The sequence below is a fragment of the Elgaria multicarinata genome, chromosome 12 (genome assembly GCF_023053635.1).
Source record: "Elgaria multicarinata webbii isolate HBS135686 ecotype San Diego chromosome 12, rElgMul1.1.pri, whole genome shotgun sequence".
NCBI lineage: Eukaryota > Metazoa > Chordata > Lepidosauria > Squamata > Anguidae > Elgaria > Elgaria multicarinata.
This window is the reverse complement of record NC_086182.1, coordinates 37,043,925-37,064,540: the sequence shown is the minus strand read 5'-3', so window position 1 is coordinate 37,064,540 and position 20,616 is coordinate 37,043,925. Positions and strand designations below refer to the sequence as shown.

Here is a 20,616-nt window from a genome sequence, read left to right as displayed (position 1 = left end):
ATGTGGGAGGAGTTGGAGAATGGCTGTCAGCACTAAAGGTGTCCTCTGATGCTCCCAGGTGCAATGGCAAAATCCAGTCCTGCATGCGATCAGCTAAATCAAGAAGAGCTACCAAAGTCCTCTCTGCTGATTTAGAGGAGTGCAAACTCAGCATGTGCAGTTGGGTGGGGAGGGGATTTAAAGGCAAGGATTTCCCAGCAGCAGCAGCTTCTTCCTTCTTCTCCCGTGCCTTCTCTGTGGCCTCTGCCCTCTCCCTTGCTGCTTTGCTACTTGCTGGTCCTTTCTCTAGGAAGGCAGCACCTCCCCTCAATACAAGTGCCCCGAGCTCGGTACCTGAGGGTGGGCGGCCAGTTCTCCCAGCTGAGCCTTCCCTGTCCTTCAGCCTGCTTGCAGGGGTGAGGGGCTTGGTTGTGGGTGCTCAACATTGTGGCGCCCGCCTCATCGAGCAGCTACAGCCCAGGAGCAGGGGCGGGCTCTGCTGGGGCGTGGCACAACAGGGGGTGGGAGAGGGGCCCCCCATCTTTGCGGTGAAGCTCCCAGACATGGCACTACATCAAACCCTCTCAAGAACCCCCCACCCCCACCCCACCCCACCCCACCCCACCCCACCCAAGCAATCACTCCAGAGAAAAAAAAGACTGAACAGGCTCAAGTCCCAGTGAGCTTTTATTGAGCTAATTTTCTCTTAAAAAGCAAGTCAGGATTTTATCATTCATCACTTCTGCCCTCTGACACCAATACGGTCAGCCTTCCATTACATATTTGTGTACATAGATACACACTGAACCAAAAACTGAGCTCTCCTGGACATTTGCCAGTTACCAGTTCAAAAAAAAAAAGTTTGTTTTCCCTCCCACCCCACCCTCTTTCCCCAAATTCTAGTCCCCATGGTTCACAGTGAACATGGCCTGGACTGAGGACCAATGAAATACGTTGCTTGAACTGAACACAAAAAAGATGCCCCTTCTAAATCTTCCAGTTTGTTTCAAAACAAGGGAATTTTGACTAATGTTTTTTTCCAGATGCCTCCCCCCTCCCCCCCATTCCCTGGTTAAAATACAGCAAAGCTGTATCTTAGTATATTCTCCACCCCCCACCCACCCACCCACCCCCTGCACAGGACTGTAGAATGCTACAAGGGAGGGAGGGAGGGTCTTACACAGCACAGGCAGATCCTGGCTTTCTATCCACTCGTCTTCCTAACCCCAGAGGATAGAAGGACGCAAGCCTGCCTGGCCCCCAGTTGGGTCCGACACGCCCATATGCTGCCCGGTTAGAAATGGCGACCGTGCTCCACAGTCAGTGTTCAGGTTGCCCAAGCCAGTGGCACGCTTGGCACCAGCAGCATGGGTCAGCGTACTGCTGGGAACAACTACACACTGAGGCAAGGATTCCGGCAGACCACGGGGCCCCCCTTTGCTGGCAGGATTCGGCAAGTCCTGTGCAGGCAAACCCACCCCTAAAATAAAGAAAATGCGAATGAGATGTCTGATGCTAACACATCTGCCTTTGTGTCCTGTTTCCATGATCTCATCCAGCCCCAACAACAGACACAAAAGCAGAGGGCGAAGGAAAGATGCTCCCATCTCATTCGAAAGAAACTTAAAAAGCAAAACACCGCCCACCCCCCACCCCACCCCACCCCACCCCACCCCCGGGCAACCTCTGGCGAGTGCAGCACTTTCTGAGCTGAGCACACTGAGGTATCGAACTGAAGTCTGGCTTTGCCTCCAGCTCGGAGGGTTTTATTCCTACAGATTGGGGTCACTTGACGTACCACAGGAGGCGAAGCCAGTCAAGACACCTCAGGGTTTACTCTTTGGATCTCCAGAGAAACAGCTGCAATCAATGGAGATATTGCTGGCAGTTTACCTTTATGAACAAGAATCCAAAACCCTCAGCGTTTGTTTTTAGATGATGAAGGGAGGAAAAAACGGACCAGGGTCTGCCTAGTCATCGACTGGAGCATCTTTCCATTTACAAATCCCTCTTGGCTCTGGAGAGAGAACTCTATGCACCGAGGTCAGGTGGCTTTCTGACCCAACAAAAGCCACCCAAAAATGGTGCTCAAGAATCTAGGCAAATGCCGCTCTTTGGCTAGGCGGCCACATTTAAAGTAATACTTTCCATTTAAAAATGCTGTGCTTAAAGAGTGACTAGATGAGCATGGCATGGGGCATAGCTGCCACCTCAACTCATGGCACCACATCAGGTGTGCATGTTCTCACAGGACTCTAGATTTCTGCACACTTGTCACCTTTTGCACTAAAATGACCCCTCCTCTCCTCTGTTGGGAAGACAAAACTGGCTGCAGCGGAAGAGCAAGGTTTTGCTTTTGGTCAGTTTCCCACGCGCAAAGCCTCCCCCCCCACCCCACCCCCGACACACACAGAGTACTTGCCAGTCTGATGCAGCCGCAGTAAAGTCCCCAACAGTGGAGCTGTACTTTAGTGCAGCTTCTGCTACGTTTCTGTGGAGTTACTTAAACAAAACATTTTCACTTGAAAGGGCTGTCAGGAGGCAGCCAGTTCCAGCACAGATCTCGAAGGGGTGGGCTGGGTAACGTTGTCGTTTTCCAATTCCAACGCAGAGAGAAATTTGGGCAACTCCGCTTCGAAAGCAGGGCGGCGTCACAAGTGCCGTTTTTGAAGATGCGGGGCCTGGGCCAAGAGGGGGCTGTGCTGGCCCTGCTGCCTCCTGGCAGCCTGCTGCTGGTCAGGCTGGAAGGGAATTCTTAAGAAGTTTACAGGCCGAGTTGTCTCACTCCTTTTGCCTGGAGATCAGGCCAAACATCAAGCATATTGGGAGGGGCACAATTTAAAGCAACACTACTTGGACCGAAAGCATTTGCCTGCCACATACAAGGCAAGTGGGAACAGCTGCAGCAAAGGAGAGCAAACCGCCCAGGCAGGGGGCTTGCTCTGGCCTGGGCAGACAGAGGCTCTGGGCAGACAGACTTGAGACAGAGTCACAACGAAGTTGCAGGAGGCAACCCAGTGCACGATCAGCCAATGGCATTTGCTCTTTGTAGTCCCAAGTCCACGCTTGGTATGTCCTGCTCTGCCTTGGCCAAGGCAAGCAAGGCCTTTGCCCCTGCAGGGGCCCCAGGCTCCCTTTCTGTCGTTTTGGAAGGGGAAATACGAGATGCCTCAAAGCGCTCACGGCACATCTTTGCCCCAGACCTAGGTCTCTTCCGAGCAGAGCAAGCCCCACGGTCTGACGTTGTAGCGCTTGGCATGGAGCAGTGTTGCAGAAAACTGAGCCCCTCTCACCTTTAGCTGCTGTCAAGATCTATCTATAATCCCTTTAACCCCAGCAAACTTCATCAAAAACAAGGAAAAAAGGAAAAAGAAAAGTTATATATGAACCCATAACAGAAAAACACATATTTACAGAGTTTATACAAGTATACACATCCAATTTTCTGTGGAACACACTTCAGGGAGGAAAGACTGCCACGGCTCTGAGACCAGTCTGCCTAGCAAGTGCTGTGACCACCAGTGGAGACTCACGGAAACCAGTCTGTAGTGTTCTGCAAGAGCACGAGGGGTTTTTCGGATGTGGCTCCGGCTGCAGGTGGGTGGCAAGTGGCTCTTTCCTCCTGGAGTGCCGAAGTTGCACTCAACTCAACCCAGATGGTCCAGGTTATTTTGTTTAAATACACGTTATTTACAGAGTGGGTGAACTGCAACTGCATCTCAACTCCTCCATTAAAAAAGGAAAAAAAAAGTTAAACAAAAAACGATTACTGACAAGTGTCACCTCCCGGCCCAGTTTGCGTGCAGGGAGAGGAAGGGTGTGGAGGTGGGGGGAGAAGGGGGGCTTTGACCTGTACCAAAATGACTCCTTGGGCTGTATCTGAAAGGTGATATTCTGAATGGTCTCATAGCATAAGGCACTTTGCACAAATAAGTAACAAGCTCTTTAGCTTAAAAGACAGATGAGGAGCCGGGGGTGGGGGGGGGAGTTGAAATGCACTCAGTCAGGCGGCTGTGGGTGAGAATCTGAAATCGCAGTCAAGCTTGAGTTTGGGAGTCTTCTCTTTTCAGAGTTCTTCTTCTCCACCACAAAGAAAGAAATTAAAACCAGCAGTTAGTGCAACTAATGTTCAGTCAGCACACAGTGCAAACAAGTGGGGAAAACAAAGGTATTTCCTTCCTATCTTCTGCTTTCATCCTCACAGCCAGATTTTTTTAAAAAAAAAAAAAAAAAAGAGGGGGGGGGGGAGAAAAAAACACTCAGCTCTTTAATCTTCATAGTTCCAAAACAAAAAGATGGAAAAACCCACAAAGAGAAGGGCATCCCCAAAGAAATGATGTATCACGTGTCCAGATCAAAGGGCTTCAGCTTGTGTGTTTAAGCAAAGCCTAGAAAGGAAGAAACACTTTCGTTAGTATCAAGCAAATGTTGTGCAGCTGCCACTCGGTGAGGAGGCGCCTCGACTTTAGCCGAAGAAGGGCCTCGATGAGCACTGGAGCGGAGCCCCCAAACACCTGACTCCCCCCCCCCCGGGCCAGAGCAGCGTCTCTCAAGGAGCTGCAACCTCTGCTACTAGTTTCCAACGCAGACTCGTCAGCTCTCTTGTCTGCAAGGTGGAAGAGCTATCCACACGCTACACTGAACGTGGGAGCATGAACATCAGCTGCCTGAAGGGGGGGAAGCGGGAACACACAAGGCCAGCCATGCTCCCCAGCTGACAGGTGTTCGGTTCAGCCTGCCTCCTGCACATACAAGATTTCCAGCAGGCAGACAGGAAGGTCTTGTCCCCAAGGAAACATTACTTGTGTGGAGGGCAGCCCCTTTCCTGCTGAGCCAATCACGTGTGGCCAGGGGGCTTGGCCGGCTGCTGTGCGTTGAGGGTGTGTGGCTAGCCTGGCATGCTCCCACATGCCCCTTTGCATGTTCAAACTGAATGCCTGAAGAACACACATTCATACCTGATTTGTACACAAGCACTGGAATTCTGTTTAATCCAGCGTACAAATAGTGCGCACAGCTGTACGGGCACGTAACAAGCACACATATAGTTGTGTGTCATTCCGTAATGCTTAATCCTCTGCTGGAAGGGCAACCCTTTGGGGCTGTGAGGAGCGGCCAGAGGAGGTTTTGGGGAGTTTGTGAGGGAGCGTGGAGGGGCTGGATGGGGAAAGACAACAGGGCAGGGGATGAACAAGCACCACCATCTAGAGAAGAAAGGGGAGGGGAGGGGAGGGGAGGGGGCAACGTTCTGCCTTCACACAGCAGCAGCTCTGCAGGAAGCGCCAGGGCCCCCCACCGAGAGCTGCGTTCCAGCCCGGGCGAGAGACCCAAAGGGCTGGAACGCAGGATTGCCGCAGCCACTGTGGCTTACTTAAGCCATGGTGGGTTGTGGTGTGTGCCGGCGGCCAGTTTGAACATTCAAACCATGGTGGGCAGTCACTGTGGCTTATTGTTCAAAATCCCTGAGAAATCATGGGGTGCCTCGTGACCAAGCTATGCACTCTTATCTGACCTTGTAAACACAGCGTCAGCAGCTGATTGAGGAGTACAAAGTGCTTCACCTGCCCATTAGCACTGTTCAAAGAGTGCCATTAGCATATGCATTCAGCCTTGCTGGGCAAAGAGGCCTCCAACCCACTCCTTCCCCCAGCTCCCAGTCTGCAGCACGCAAAGCCAGATACGTACGCAGCGGTTAGGGTTTCTCATCTTCTACGGGCTCACTGTGGTATTCTGCCACATACAGGCTCTTGTCAATGTTACTGGGGATGGGCTTGATTTCTGTACCCAGCTGCTCTTCAATACTTTTCAGGTTGAATCGATCATCATAGGTGATCAAGTTGATGGCTAGGCCAAGATGGCCAAATCGACCTTGAAGAAGAAAAATGGGCCAATGTAAAATGAGGAGGCTCTCAGCAAGCTTACAGCTTGTCCCACACGGGCTACATGTTTGGTGGTACTGCTGAAGGACCCCTTAACATCGGTATGACAGTCAGGTGCTACCAGCTTTCCACGTCCCCTCTCCCTCTCCCTCACACACTATAGCTGCAATTTCAAGTTTTATATCTCCATTTACTGTGGTATTTCCAACTTTGGGGGGAAAATGCATCATTTTACTATTGCCCTGTGGGGAGGGGTGCAACAGAAGGTTGTGGAGAAAAAATCCTCGCAATTGGATCTCTCATAGAACTAAGAATATACATACACTGATTTTCTTCTGTCCAAAAGCTGGTTACAAATATCATATCAAACAGAACAAGAAGGATTCAGCAATCCCCTTGAAAACCTCGTATGGGTAGTCAGCCCCTGATGTCTAGCCTTTGGGCTTCCCTTGGGGCTGATCTCATGGCCCCCACAGGGACCCCCGTTCCGTAGGCCTGAGGTGACTCCTGAACATGCCCCAAACCTGCCTCTACCCCTTCTTGGGAAAGCGCAAATGCTGAGAATACAACCGATTGGGTGGTACCACGGGGGAGGGGGGGAGGGATGGCTATCGACTGAAGCATGCAGAACCTGGGCTGAAAAGGGCTTCAGTGGTGCACTGACTTGAGCTCAGAATCAAACTGGCAGCCAGCACAGTTGCTACAGAAAATGTATTTGAGCCAACCCACTCCCAAGAACAGTGAGCTGTGGCTACACCAGCTGAAACTTCTTAACCAGTTTCAAGGAACAGCTCCAAGTCCAAGTTCCAGAAGATTATAAAAGCATGGATGAAGAGAGCTCCCTAGGGGTTCTGTGGACCTCTTCCAGCACAGGTTCAGAGCACTACTGCTCACAGATGCCTGCTGCTAACGGAACAGGGCCGGTGCCACACAAACTAAGTCCCTAGTTCATCCATGGCTGCAACACAAGGGACGCAGTCAAGGACGGCTGCTGCCTGCCCAGGATCCCCACCTCCTATCAAGGGATTTAGCTATTTGCAGCACCAAGGAGCACTACTCAGCTGGCAGCCGCCACCACACCAGTTACGCGACAGCTTCCTCACCTGATCTGCCAATGCGGTGGAGATATGTCTCTGCCAGCTTTGGAAAATCAAAGTTTATCACAACATTCACAGCTTGGATATCAATACCTCGGGTAAACAGATCTGAAAGACAAGCATCCCAGTTTAGACAATTTGACTAATGAAGCAAGCAGGGCCCTCCTCTACCCAAAAGTAGCTGGACAGACTGTTAAACAATAACACATAGCTTAATTTGCATTTTGTTTTTTATTTAGGCTGAAGTATTCAGGTTACAAATATGTTCAGAGTTGCAAGAGTTTCATGGACAGATTCTCAAAGACCCTTCACAGCCGTCAAGATAATTATGGTAGGTAATTACACAAGCACCCCATATCCCCACCTCCAAGTCTCCCACCTTTCAGCTATCTTATCTCGAAAATCTGGGAACTGGGACAATCTGATTCTTGTCTACTCACACAGTTGTCACATTCAACTGTGAATACTCTTCAGGACTGGTCACCGAGCCAACAAGAAACTGATGGAGGACCGCCAAGGGGGCTACCCCGCCCCTCATCCTTCTATTCATCCATATTAATTCTACCCCTCTTGCATTCTCACATTTTCACAAGATCCAATTGTAACGGTATCATCATGGATTTCAAAAATGGAAGTCAAAGCACAGGGGAAATATCTGAAGTCTACCTTCCCTTTGAAATTGCGTGTTCACTAAAGTGCAAAGTCTCCAGACAGTACATGAGGCAGAGGGAAGACAAAAGGATACTTACCAGTGCAAACAAGATTACGGCATAAACCATTCCGGAAATCGTGGAACACTCGATTGCGGTGCTCCTGGTAAGAAACAACGGCCGATTATTCACCAATGGAAAGAGCAAGTGATCTTGCCTGCAGAACTCTGCAAGCCCCACAGCACAGCTTGCTAAAAGGAGACTGAGAACGTCTGGCCTGCCACTCACACTACCAGTTCACCTCTTTTGCCCTCACACTAGGACCTCTCCACTTCTATCTGAGCTTAAATGAACCTTCTCTTCAGCATGCCCCTGGAACAAAAATATCCCCCTGGAACAAAAAAGCTGATACAAAACTGACTCAAAGAGCGTTGGTGATGAAAGTGCTGTTTGAGTTGCAGTAACGGAATGAAGAGAGTTCCAAAAAGCATTAAAATGCAGTGAAGTGAGTAATATTTGAGGAGGTCCTCTCCTCTCCTAGCCCAGTACCAGCTACAGAGTTATATTACAATTGCTCTGAACTTCATACTGACCTGTCTCATTTTTGCATGAATGTAGAAGCACGAATACCCCAGCTGGGAGATTTTCTTAGCTAGCAGTTCAACCCGTTGGGAGGAGTTGCAGAAGATGATCGATTGATTAATTTGGAGCTAAATACAAATACAAAAGGGGTCACATTCTTCACTGCCTGTAAATTGCAAGATAACTGATCTTTAAGAAAAGGCAGAGTACATGCAAAAATCTTAGACAAGCATCTCATTTATAGTTCTTGGTTAAATGTTCAGCTATGTTGACAAGTATATACTGTCAATAGCACAAACATTCCCCTAACACTACTTATTGTATTTATTTATATCCCACCTTTCCAAGAATGGTGCTCAAGGCAGCTAAAAATAAAATACACTCAAATTGTGAACCTGAGACTTCAAGAAGAGCACAACCCCATCTGGCACAGGTTGAATTGCTATGCCCTGATCTGCCTTTCAACTAACCAGGAACCTCTCTTTTGTCTGGATTATGCTTCCATTTGTTCACCCTCATCCAGCCCATCGCCATCATCAGACACCAATTTATAACTAGAATAGCTTCCTTGAATTTAGATGGAAAGGAGAGATAGAGCTGGGTGTCAAAATGCCAGACCACCTTTCACAGTGGCTTCATGAATATATTAAATAGCATAGATGGAACCCGATGGGGGACATCTTCGGAAATGGCTCCCCCAAGGAGGACTAGAGCTACCGTAAAACAGTGCCCCCAAGTCTCGTCGCAGACAGACATTCCAGGAGGACACCACGCTTGATGCTACTGAAAAGTGCTGAGAGATCGTGCTGAACCAGGAGAGATACACTCCCCCAGTCCAGTTTCTGGCGTACATCTTCCACCAAAGCAGCCTCTGTCCCATAACTGGGCCTGAAGCCAGACTAATATTGATCTAGACAATTGCCTCATCCTTGGAGCTAAGATACTATCACACAACCCAGCACTTTGCCCAAGAATGGATCTAGAGACTAGCCAGAAGTTATCCAATATGATGTGCTTCAGGGAGGTTTTTGGGGGGAGGGGGAAAACAAAAGGAAAACAAGACCCAGAGGTCTTACCATCATCTCTTGTAAACATTCTGGTACCATACCTTATTGTAAAGAGGCATTCACCACTACCCTTTAACCATTCAGACATTCCTCTGCCCCCATCCCCCATCTTTAGGCCGTACCAGTTCAAAAGCATCCATTATAACTGAACAAGCAGAGACCATCGTTACATCCACTGGGCTTGTATCAACTACGGCATCTGAGTTGGCACGGCTAAAAGGGATTTTATCTTCGACATATCATTCAGATTGGTTGCAACAGGCTACTGCATGGTCCACACTGCCTTCTTGTGGCAACTCTGCACAGATGCAATGGTGGCAGAGAAGAACAATTTCCTCGCCTTCCGTCACCGCTACTGAGTAGGCTTTCAAATGCACTTCAGCCTGGGTTCAGTCGGATTCACACCAAGTTTTACACCAATGTCGCTGTAGTCACTGTCCCACTAATTTATTTCTCTCTCTCTCTCTCTCTCTCTCTCTCACACACACACACACACACACCCCTAGCTACCTGGAAAACCAGGGAGCCTGTTTGGTGCTTGGGATCATCCTCCATTTTTAACTCAGATGAGGAAGTTTCTAAGCCGCTCCAACAGTTATGGAAAAATACCTGCCCTCTTTCAAATGGAGAATGCAGCTACAAGATGAGCCAGGTGATACTGCTTCAATTCAGCGCAGCCCCTTTGCACCTCACCAGGGCAACACCTGCAACCCAAGCTGCCCTTTCCAAGGCAGGAAACACAGCTCCTTCGCTAACCAGGACATGGAGCAATGCAACCATGTGTATCTACCTAAAACGGTGTAATATTTCTCTGTCAGGGTTCTAGTCCTATTTTGAAAGCCGCTGACACACTACTAGAAAGACTGGGGTGGCTGGGAGGACACACAGTGAAAGGGCAGGCAGGTTCAACAGCTAAAGAGTTGTGGGAGTGATCGGTACAGCTGAGGAAGTGACAAAATACAACCCTTTCACAGTGAACTACCTTACTGAGTAGCCTCTCCAGATTTCTTCTTTCTTCTCTAGATGAAAGAGGCTTTTCTTTAGTTTACTCTTTAGAGATATGGCTTGGTCTCTTTGATTCCATACACAAAACACAATTTTGGGGGACTGATGTGGGAACCAGATGCCACTGCTTACCCTGGAGAAGAGTGTGTTGAGACAATGCACTTTCTGGCGCTCTGTTACATAAGCATAGTACTGGGTAACTCCCTTCAGTGTCAGCTCCTCCATCAAGTTAATCTCATATGGTTTCTGCAAGTGGGAATTCTGAAAGAGAAGCATGCAGACAATTAGGGAAACAGGTAGATTACAGCCTGGCGGGAAGTGTGACTCATCCTTTTGCTCATTTATGGATGTGACATTGATCAAAACTGCTGTACAGCACGTCCAACACAGTGCAGACCCACCACTTCAACTTCATCCACACGGCACTCACCATAAACTTCTGTACACTTAGAGGGAACGTGGCCGAGTACAGCAAGATCTGCCTGTTTTTAGGTAGCGTGAGAATAATGTCCTCCATTATTTGAACAAAATCTTGCGACAGCAACTTGTCTGCCTGCAATGAGAAGTAGGCTCATTTAATATTAAAGTGCTCGTGAAACATCTGAAAGCTTGTTCCAAGTTTGGGTACCCCTACTGGACACATAACACTAGGTTCCAGGCCAGAGTTCCAGCTTCAGTTTTAAAATGTTCCTTCTAGGGCACTGCTATTAGCTTCCCAATCCTCAGCCAGAAAGAACTTGACCTGCTTTTTCAAGAGAAGTTATTTCTTCAAGCTATGCAGCCCCACCCCTTCAGAGAGGAAGGAATCTCTCCCCTTGCAAGCGCTCATGATATCGATGAGATTTCAAAAGCAAAAGCAAAGCCAAACCCAGGATAAGAATCCCATTGAGTGCTGCTGCTTTAACTTGCAAAGAACGGTGGCTCAACCAATGCTGCTATTACCTCATCTAGAACTATCATCTGGACATGGTCCACCTTTGCTACTCCTTTCTTGATGAGATCCAGAATCCTCCCTGGCGTAGCTATAACCACATGCACTGCAAAAAGAGAAGACCACAGAGATGAGATGCTACTTGGATTATGGGAGTCTGAAGCCGAGCAGAACAAAGCAGAAGCGCCCAGGCTCCATCTGGGGCTTTCATTCAGGAGTCAATGCTTCAGAGCACTGCCCAAGACATCCTACCTGTATCATCAAGCCTCATTATGTCATCACGCAGGTTGGTTCCTCCTGTTGTTGCCATCACTTTGGCTCCTCCCATGTGTTTGCTGACCTGGATGCAGATCTGACTGACCTGGAGGGCAAGTTCTCGTGTGGGAACAATCACCATTGCTGAAAGAGGAGAAGAATATTCAGGCTACTCTATTCTCACGCTCCCAGAGAACTCCAAGGGCCTGTATGCTAATAATATGTGTCCTTTAAGAGCTAAACGTGAGCTTTTCAGAAATCCCATTGTTCTCACCAGTCTACACGGACTTTTCAGTGAATATGAAGCAATTGTTAAATTATGAATTATGTGCGAGTGGATAGAAAAGTCAAGGAAGTCGTTCTTCAAAACCTGCACAATTAACATATGGAATTCACTGCCACAGAGGTGGTAATATGCACCAGTTTAGAGGGCTTTAAAAGAAGATTTAACTCAATGGAACTTCCTGGTCCAGAAGTAGTATACTGCTCAGCCACAGAGACAGAGGACAAGCAGGGGGTGCCTGTCGACCACTCGCCTCACACGTGAGCTATCCAGAGGTATTCTGAATGGACTACTTCACAGAGGCAGAATGGAAGCAAGGTCATTTTTAAAAAAGCAGTCATGTCCCACCATGATTTCCAAGATCAGCTAAGTCTACCTTCAAAGATTTGATCTATACAACGCAGAGACATTCTCAGCAGTAGCAGTTTTACAACTCTGGAACCCTTTCCCCTTACTGGGTGGGCAAATTCAAAATTAAAACCTTCCATCCGAACATTTTCTTACTAAGTGTTGTGTAAATCAAAGGAACAGCCTGGATAAACCATGCAAAGTGCTTCAACTACTGAGCGCTACAAAAATGTAGTAACTAAATGAATAAAAATAAACGGGTAGCTACAGGTGAAAGGGGTCTTGCTGAACAGGCGGAGCCAAAGGAACACGGTCGATCCTGACAACGTTTTCTTTCTCCTGATCGCAATGAAGTGGGGAGTTGAGATGGTAAGCAACACAATGCAGCCACAGGTGAAGATAAAAGGCACGTCATCACTGAAGCCCCCTGGATCTTCCTTGTGTTGCCACCTTTAACTTACCTTGTATGTTATCCTTCTTTAAGTCAAGCCGTTCAAGTAAGGGAATGAGGTAGGCACCGCTCTTGCCGGTTCCGTTCTTAGCTCTAGCCAAGATGTCCCTCCCAGACAAAGCAATGGGGATGCTCTCCTCCTGAAAAGAAGACACAGGCATCAGCATGAGACAACACAACGCTTAACTCCGGGGTGGGGGGGGGGTGGGGCGGAGGGAAGAGAGGAGAATATAACCAATGTACCAATAATCAAGATTTTATGCACCCAAGCACACTCCCCCCTCCCAAACTTCTGCTCATCATCCATGCCAGCAACAGGTTGCCACCCAAACAATCACCATGAACTGGCCTTGACAAAAACAGCAACAGAAAAAGAGCTGCCAGTCATGTCAGTAAAATGCCTGAGATGTCAAACTAGCCGTCAGATGTTTCGGAGGGTGAGCAGAGACGGGAGCCTTCTGTGTCTTCAAAATGGTATACAGCTTTCAAGGTATCTTTAGATTTAGGACCGAAGCCAAGCCAAAAGAGCCTTGTGCTCAGCAACAGACCATCACAGAAAGGGCAATACGAGTCAGCCGTGACATGTAGGGGCGTTCCCTCTGTTGGCTTTTCCAGAGATGAGGGCTGGGTGTGCAGAGAAGCACTGAGTATTTCAACATTTTCAGGCAACAGTGTCACCACTGAATTACGCAAAAACCGAACAATGGCTTTCCTCCTATTTCGTCAGCTATGAGAAGTTTTCAGACTTCTTAGACAGAGGAAGTTTTGTAGTAGTAACCCTACCCATCCCATCCATGCATGAGGGAGGAGCCTCAATTATCCACAAGGGCTGCAGCATCAAGTTAGATCACTGGATGCAGACAGAGCACCGGCGAAAGCAACGGAGCACGCTTAAGCATGCTATAGCACATCATGCTGCCATCTCAATTTCCACTCACTAAGCAAGCAATTCACACCACAGTTCTTCTCAAAACAACAACAGCCGCTAGCTGTTGTGCACCTACCTGAATAGGAGATGGCTTTTCCCAGCCCATTTCAAAAATTCCCATCAGCAACTCCCGCTTCAGACAGTAATCTTCAAATTCATTTCCTTTTGTGGACGTCACATCCTGGACAGGCAAAGCCAGACAGTCAGTGGAAGCTCACTCCCACACTGGCATTCTTAATACAAGGTGTATCCCAAAAGCTGGTTATCCGTATGGAGGGCAGCTTCCCCACCACCCCATGCCCTACACACCTGCTTGTCATGGGGAGGAAGACATAAAGTGAAGCATGCATAAATCTTTCAGTCCATTCTATTAGGCCAATGTGGTCACTAGAAAAGTTGAGCTGAAAATTTTTCTCCCATCTGAAAATGGAAGACTTCCTGCCAAATATCTATGTAACTCCCACCCTCACTTAGGTTTAAAGCAAAACACCCTGGATATATCTACCCTCTGTAGCTTTAGGAATCCCTTACCGAAGTTTTGATTCTCAGATCTTTTGGTGGGAGTTTTAAAGTCTTCTTCCAGTCATCGCCAGGTCTGAAGTGAGAAAATGCGTGTTATGTCATCTACTGGATTTGATTTTGCCAGTCTAAACCCCTCTTCATCATGCAGGATGCACCATCTCACTCAGGGCTGAGAGTACGGCAAACTCGGAAATGCACAAAAGAAAAGCTAGCTCCCACAAGTGAGCATATCTATCCCAAGACTTAGACTCGTTCAGGCCACTGCCTTTCCCCAGAGCGCTGTAATTCTGGAAAGAGGATAAGGAAACTAATAGCTAATACTCAACATCCCACAAATCTATTGGTCTTACCTCAGTTTAATGACTGTGCCTTCCCCAACGAAACCTGAGAATTCTATTTCGGTGAAGCTATGACACTTAAACTAGGATAAAACAAATAGATTTGTGGTACAGCTGTGTTGTATGAGATCCATCCACTTATGGCATGCAATGGGCAGTTCCAAATTCCATGCCCCTGAAACTGGCCAGAATGAGTGTTACCTGGCAGGCAACAATAGTAATTTTAAATTTGGCTACTTGACAGGGTAACATTCCCTCCCAGTGACAGCTTGCCACCTCGGTCTACTCCTCAGAGACCATGTTCTTCTGTCACATGAACCAAAGGCTGATTTATGTAAACGCAGTCCAATACCAATCCAGCATTAAGCAGATACCTGATGCAGACAGGCCTTTGATCTCATCCACAGTAATAATAAAAAGCTAGAAGCCGATTGCCTTCCTCTTCAATCATTCATTGCAGAAGAGTGGTTTTATCAATTACGAAAAATGCCATAGTAAGGTATTAGTCAAAGCAGCTCTCTCTGGATCCCCACAAATCAAGAAATGTAATAAACAAATAAACAAATAAATAAATAAATCAAGGAACTTTAGACAAGTATGCAACTCCCCCACTTCCTACCCAAGGTAGTTGAGTAAGCCATGGCTGAGCAGGTCCTGGATGATATAACTGATTCTCAGCCCAATTCATCAAGGCTTCTGGGTGGGATTCAGGACAGATAGTGCCTTGATTACCACGGCTGGCGATCTACACTGAGGAAGACACAAGGGGAGCATGACCCCTGATGACCCTCTGGGGACTGTTATCAGCTTTTGAGACCACTGACCATGGCATCCTTCTGGATCAGCCGATAGGGGCACAAGATGAAGCTGGAGGTCTGTTCTTCCCTGCGGGAACTCTTGTGGAGTCCAGCGGACATCCATTTTGTCCCACCCTACTCAACATCCTCTTTTCCTATGTGAACCAGGTGTGACTGAATGGACTGGGGCAGTTACAGTGCTTGGTTTTAAAAGAGAACACATAGTGGACATAACAGAAACCTGGTAGAATGGAAAGAACCTGTAGGATATGCTAATCTCTGGATACAAATTCTATAGGAAGGACAGGGGAGGGTGTGCTGTCACTCTGTACGTTAAAAAAAAAAACATGTCAAAAGCCAGGTCAAGCCCCAAAAGGAAATTAATAAGAGGGACATATGCTATCCTCCCCTGACCAGAATGCTCAGGGTGATCTTGAGATGGAGAATGAAGTCAGGGAGGCATTCAAAAGTGAAAGTGTTGCTGTAATGGGGGTCTTCAATTAACCACACACAGATAAATGTGTGTTCCAGTCACAACAAAATAGGTAGACATTCTAGATGCCTTAATTGTGCACTACAACTGTTGGTTATGAAATCAACCAAAGGGAAGGCAAGCCTGGACTTAAAATCTTAAATGGTGCCAAGAATCTAGTGCAAGAACCAGTGTTGTTGAACTGACTGGAAATAGGCACAACAGCGCTATCAAATTGATATACTCACATTTTACTTCAAAAAAGGGAACTTCTCACAATGAGGGGATTGGTAGAAAAGGAAATTGAAAGGGAAAGTCAAGATGGTCAAATCTCTTCTGAATGCTTGGGGTTTACTCAAAACTACTACAACAGAAGCACAGCTAGATCTATACCGCAGGCCAGAAATGTACCACATAGTACAGTAAGCAAGCAGCATTAAGGAAACGGTTAAAGCTTCTTTCAGAAAATGGAAGTCTTGCTCAAATAAGAAAAACAAAAAGGACACGGACTTCCACCAAATAAATGCAAGTAGACAATAAGGAATTCAAAAAAGGATCTTGAGGAGGATATCACTAAAAACATTAAGACCAACAATAAAAAATATATTTAAATACATCAGAATCAGGAAACCAGCTGGGGAAGGAGTTGGACCATGGATAAGAACATCAATGACTACTAATTATGATGGCTATATAGAAGTGAGGAAATCCCTGGCTCCTGGAGGGACCATCAACAGTCTGAGAGGAATTCTGGGGCGTTCCCTCCCCCATCTTCTTGGGGCTGTGTTCCCTGGGGGAAGAAGGAACTGAGGAAGCCCAGGAGCTAATCAAATTTGCAGATGACACCAAATTGGGTGGGATAGCTAATACCCTGGAAGACAGAAACAAACTTCAAAGTGATCTTGATAGGCTGGAGTGCTGGGCTGAAAATAACAGAATGAAATTTAATAGGGATAAATGCCAAGTTCTACATCTAGGAAATAGAAACCAAAAGCAGTTACAAGATGGGGAATACTTGGGTCAGCAATACTACAAACAAGAAGGATCTTGGAATTGTTGTAGATCACAAGTTGAATATGAGCCAACAGTGTGATAGGGCTGCAAGAAAGGCAAATGCTATTTTGGGCTGCATTAATAGAAGTATAGCTTCCAAATCACGTGAGGTACTGGTTCCTCTCTATTTGGCCCTGGTTAGGCCTCATCTAGAGTATTGCATCCAGTTCTGGGCTCCACAATTCAAGAAGGACGCAGACAAGATGGAACGTGTTCAGAGGAGGGCAACCAGGATGATCAGGGGTCTGGAAACACAGCCCTATGAAGAGAAACTGAAACTACTGGGCATGTTTAGCCTGGAGAAGATTGAAGACATAGCACTCTTCAAATACTTAAAAGGTTGTCACACAGAGGAGGGCCAGGATCTCTTCTCGATCCTCCCAGGGTGCAGGACACAGACTAATGGGCTCAAGTTACAGGAAGCCAGAATCCAGCTGGACATCAGGTAAAACTTCCTGACTATTAGAGCAGTATGACAATGGAACCAGTTACCTAGGGAGGTTGTGGGCTCTCCCACACTAGAGGCATTCAAGAGGCAGCTGGACAACCATCTGTCAGGGATGCTTTAGGGTGGATTCCTGCATTGAAAGGGGGTTGGACTTGACGGCCTTGTAGGCCCCTTCCAACTCCGCTATTCTATGATTCTATGTTGTCAGCTCCTAAAGAGACCTCCAGTTGGCCTAAGAGAACTATTTTCTGGTGTTTGGAGGGTTTTGTTAATATATGTGGGTTACTGTATTTAAAATTTGTTAAATCGCTTGTGTGCCTTGGCAGAAATGTGTTTAATAAATAAATATATTACCTCCTGCATTAGCTGCAGTATTGTCTCTGAATACCAGTTGCTAGGGAAGACAAAGAAGGTGCTATGGCACTCATGCCATCTGTGGGCTCCGTATTGTTAGTCCAGCCCTGCTAGGCCCACAGAACTACTGATTGCTGAAAGCTCTAGTCTAGAGCATCCATTATGGACTAAGATGGATGACAACTACGGAAAGATTCACCTCGGTGCAAGCTTTTTGGGGGACACCCCCCTTGGTAACAGCTAATGACCTTAGCACCTGGACTGATAACATCTTAGCAGGTACAAAGATGCCATAGGAACAGCAACAGGCATCACTACAGATGATGAAATGCTTGGGGTGCTTTGGAAAATGATGCTGTTGGGGAACGTGCTTACAAGACAATGAAATAAGCACTGGTGCCGACGTCTCCCCTAGACAGATGCGAGGCGGAATCATGTACATGTTTCACAATCAAATTGACAGAAACCTTGAAGTATATGATATGATCCCATCTCTGATCAATATAAACAGGGATTCAGGATCACTTTCAGGGGGTGGCAGCTACACACCTCACCTCACCTCACTCCCTTCTAGTGTTTTATCTCCCCATTCCCCCTCCCTTGCTTTTTCTCTCTTTCTCTGGCTCTGGCTCTAATGGGAGATGAAAGGATTTGTGACCCACTGGATTGGTGGATAGGCAAAATTCCTATCACAGTGTAACAATTTAAAATAATCAGGAAACTTATGGCATGCGCTGAAGAGAGATGTACGCCTAGGAATACCACTCAGATTGCTTTGTCAATGAATTTCAATACCATTCTTATGCTATTCTTAAAGCATTAGTATTGTTTTGGTAGTTTGTTTACTGCTTCCTTATGACCTTCATTGATCATGTTATATTTTCTAAAAATATAACTATGAAGATAATATTAATTTCCAGCACCGTATATTAAAAAACTCTGATTCATTTCAGTTAAAATCTTGAGCCTGTGGTTGTTTACAAAGGTCACGCTTTACCCTCTGATCCACTGGGTTGCAAAGATGCAGATTCCAGCTCAGATTAGATCACCAAATGAAGACTTATAGGCAGGTTGGTCCTACTGTCGAAACAGAATGTTGGAGCTACGAGGCCTTTGGCCTGATCAAGTCTGACTCTTATGTTCTTATGAATGACTGCTTGAAGTTGATAAAGGGTTGGACGAAGTTGAGTAAATTGAAACATAGCACAGACAAGACAGAGATGCTCATAGAATGCTATACAAGAACTCGAGAAGTAATGGAGCTATCTGCTCTGGTCCTCCTTCCCCTGAAAGAGTCTTATTGCTCCTGGATGTTCAGGTCGAGGCTGTGAAGAGGAGCATATTTCACCAGCTTCAGCTAGTCAGTCAATGGAGACAAGTGACCTTGCCACTGTCGTGCAGGACTGGGTGCCTCCCAGTTACCTTTGTAGACTGCTTGGAAACTTCAGTTGGTCCCAGATGCAGCAGCCAGACTAATTGCTGGTGCTTTGAAGAACATGTAGCATCAATTCTGAAAAGAGTCCGGTTGGCAATCAATGTACTTGCTTCTGGGTTAAATTCAAGCTGTTGTTTCTTACCTTTAAAGCCCTGTAAGGCATGAGTCCTGGGTCCCTGAGGGAGCTCCTTCTCCCATATAAGTCTTTCCATTCAATGAGACACAGTACTGAAAATTTGTGGGTTTCACTGCTATCAGAGAAACAACTGCCAACTATTAATAATACTCTCTCAGTAGTGATCCTGTGATTGTGGAGCTTCCTGCTATTGGATCTGTCAAATCTAAGAGCCTGGGCTATTCAAGTAAGGAGTTAAAGTCTCTCTGTTTAAGACTTTTTCTTCTACACCTGCACATTATTGGATAAACGATGCTTGGTTAACAACACATTTATCATGCTTATAGCGTTATTATTTTGTTGTACTCTTCGAGATAAATAAAACTTTCAAATCAACAAGCAAGTGACAGCCTTTGCCTCTTCCACTGCCAAATTAAAGTCCTCAAGGTAGGAATTTGCTTCTACCTGTGCTACAGCACCATGTATACTGATAGCAACACAATGAAGTTAAAATAACAAATCATAAGAATCCTACTAAGTGCTCATCAAGAACCTAATTAATCAGTTGAAGGACCAGTACTGGAGACCAAAACTGTTCAGAGCCTAATGCAACCAAGGTGGATTCTGTCAGGCTCACACCAATGGAAACACTGGCTGTTCTGAAGGCAGAGGACTTTTAACCAAAAGCAACCAATTAGAAAGAAAGCAAAATAATCTTAACAAAACAGAAAGGATGACAATTAAGATCTAGCACCAAATATTGTCCTAACTGATAAAATAGGCCCAGCAACGGGAACTCATTTTCCAGGCCAAAGAGCCAGGCCCTGGAAGCCGTGTCATCCAAGCACGAACGTGGCTGCTGAGCCTTTAGGCAAATACTCACTTGATAGTGGAGGCCATGCTCTGTGCTTGCTGCTGAGTGCCGTTGTTGATTGTGTTGGGATGTTTCAGCTGGTTTATCTGTTGCTGAGCCTGTGTTCCCCCGCCTCCTGGACCGCCAGTGGGTTTTACTGGGCCCCTAAGTTGTCCATTTTGACTGGAGAGACCCATTATAACAGGGTTCTCTGTTCTGGCTGTACTCATGTTTTGCTTTGTAAAGATGTCTTTTCAACTTCAAAACTTTGTGAGTACAGAAACGGTAATAGTTTATTAGACTCTCCAAAATGAAGAGATAAATAAGGTCCTGCTCAATAAATGAGTCTTTTATTGCAATGCAGGCAAGCACCTGTAAAGTCACTCAAGAGTAAAGCAGTCACTTGCACTGATGCACTGGAACAACTCTTTTTAAAAAGTCTTCGAACAAACTTGAGTTCTATCCAAAACCATTCACTTCAATCTGAAAAAAAGACAGACAATACTTTTAGCACTTGCAGTGATTTGTTGCAACCAACACTTGTTCAAATGATGCAAACCAATTAGGGTATTTTACTAACAGAATCCACAACAAAAGAGAATTGAGGAACCTTAGAGATTAACACATTTATTCTGGAATAACCTTCCATAGATTACATCCACTTCATCAGATGTATGAAATGTTATCCTCAGTTGCTAGGTATAGAGAAAAATATATAAACAAGGCCAGATAAAAATGAAATGCAAAAATATATAGTCTGTGTGAGCATTTCGT

The 20,616-nt window shown here is 46.4% G+C and overlaps 1 protein-coding gene across 1 annotated transcript; it reads right to left on the bottom strand.

The window, feature by feature from the left end:
* Positions 1 to 648: 648 nt before the first annotated feature.
* DDX6 (DEAD-box helicase 6) lies at positions 649 to 20,322 on the bottom strand. Its single transcript, XM_063139146.1, has 13 exons — positions 19,873 to 20,322; positions 13,987 to 14,050; positions 13,532 to 13,636; positions 12,538 to 12,667; positions 11,443 to 11,589; positions 11,202 to 11,296; positions 10,690 to 10,812; positions 10,392 to 10,520; positions 8,199 to 8,315; positions 7,705 to 7,768; positions 6,962 to 7,063; positions 5,665 to 5,847; positions 649 to 4,367 (listed from the first exon to the last, which is right to left on the bottom strand). The coding sequence occupies exons 1-12, from the start codon at positions 20,070 to 20,072 to the stop codon at positions 5,672 to 5,674; spliced, it is 1,452 nt and encodes a 483-aa protein (XP_062995216.1). The 5' UTR covers positions 20,073 to 20,322; the 3' UTR covers positions 649 to 4,367; positions 5,665 to 5,671.
* Between the last annotated feature and the right edge of the window lie 294 nt (positions 20,323 to 20,616).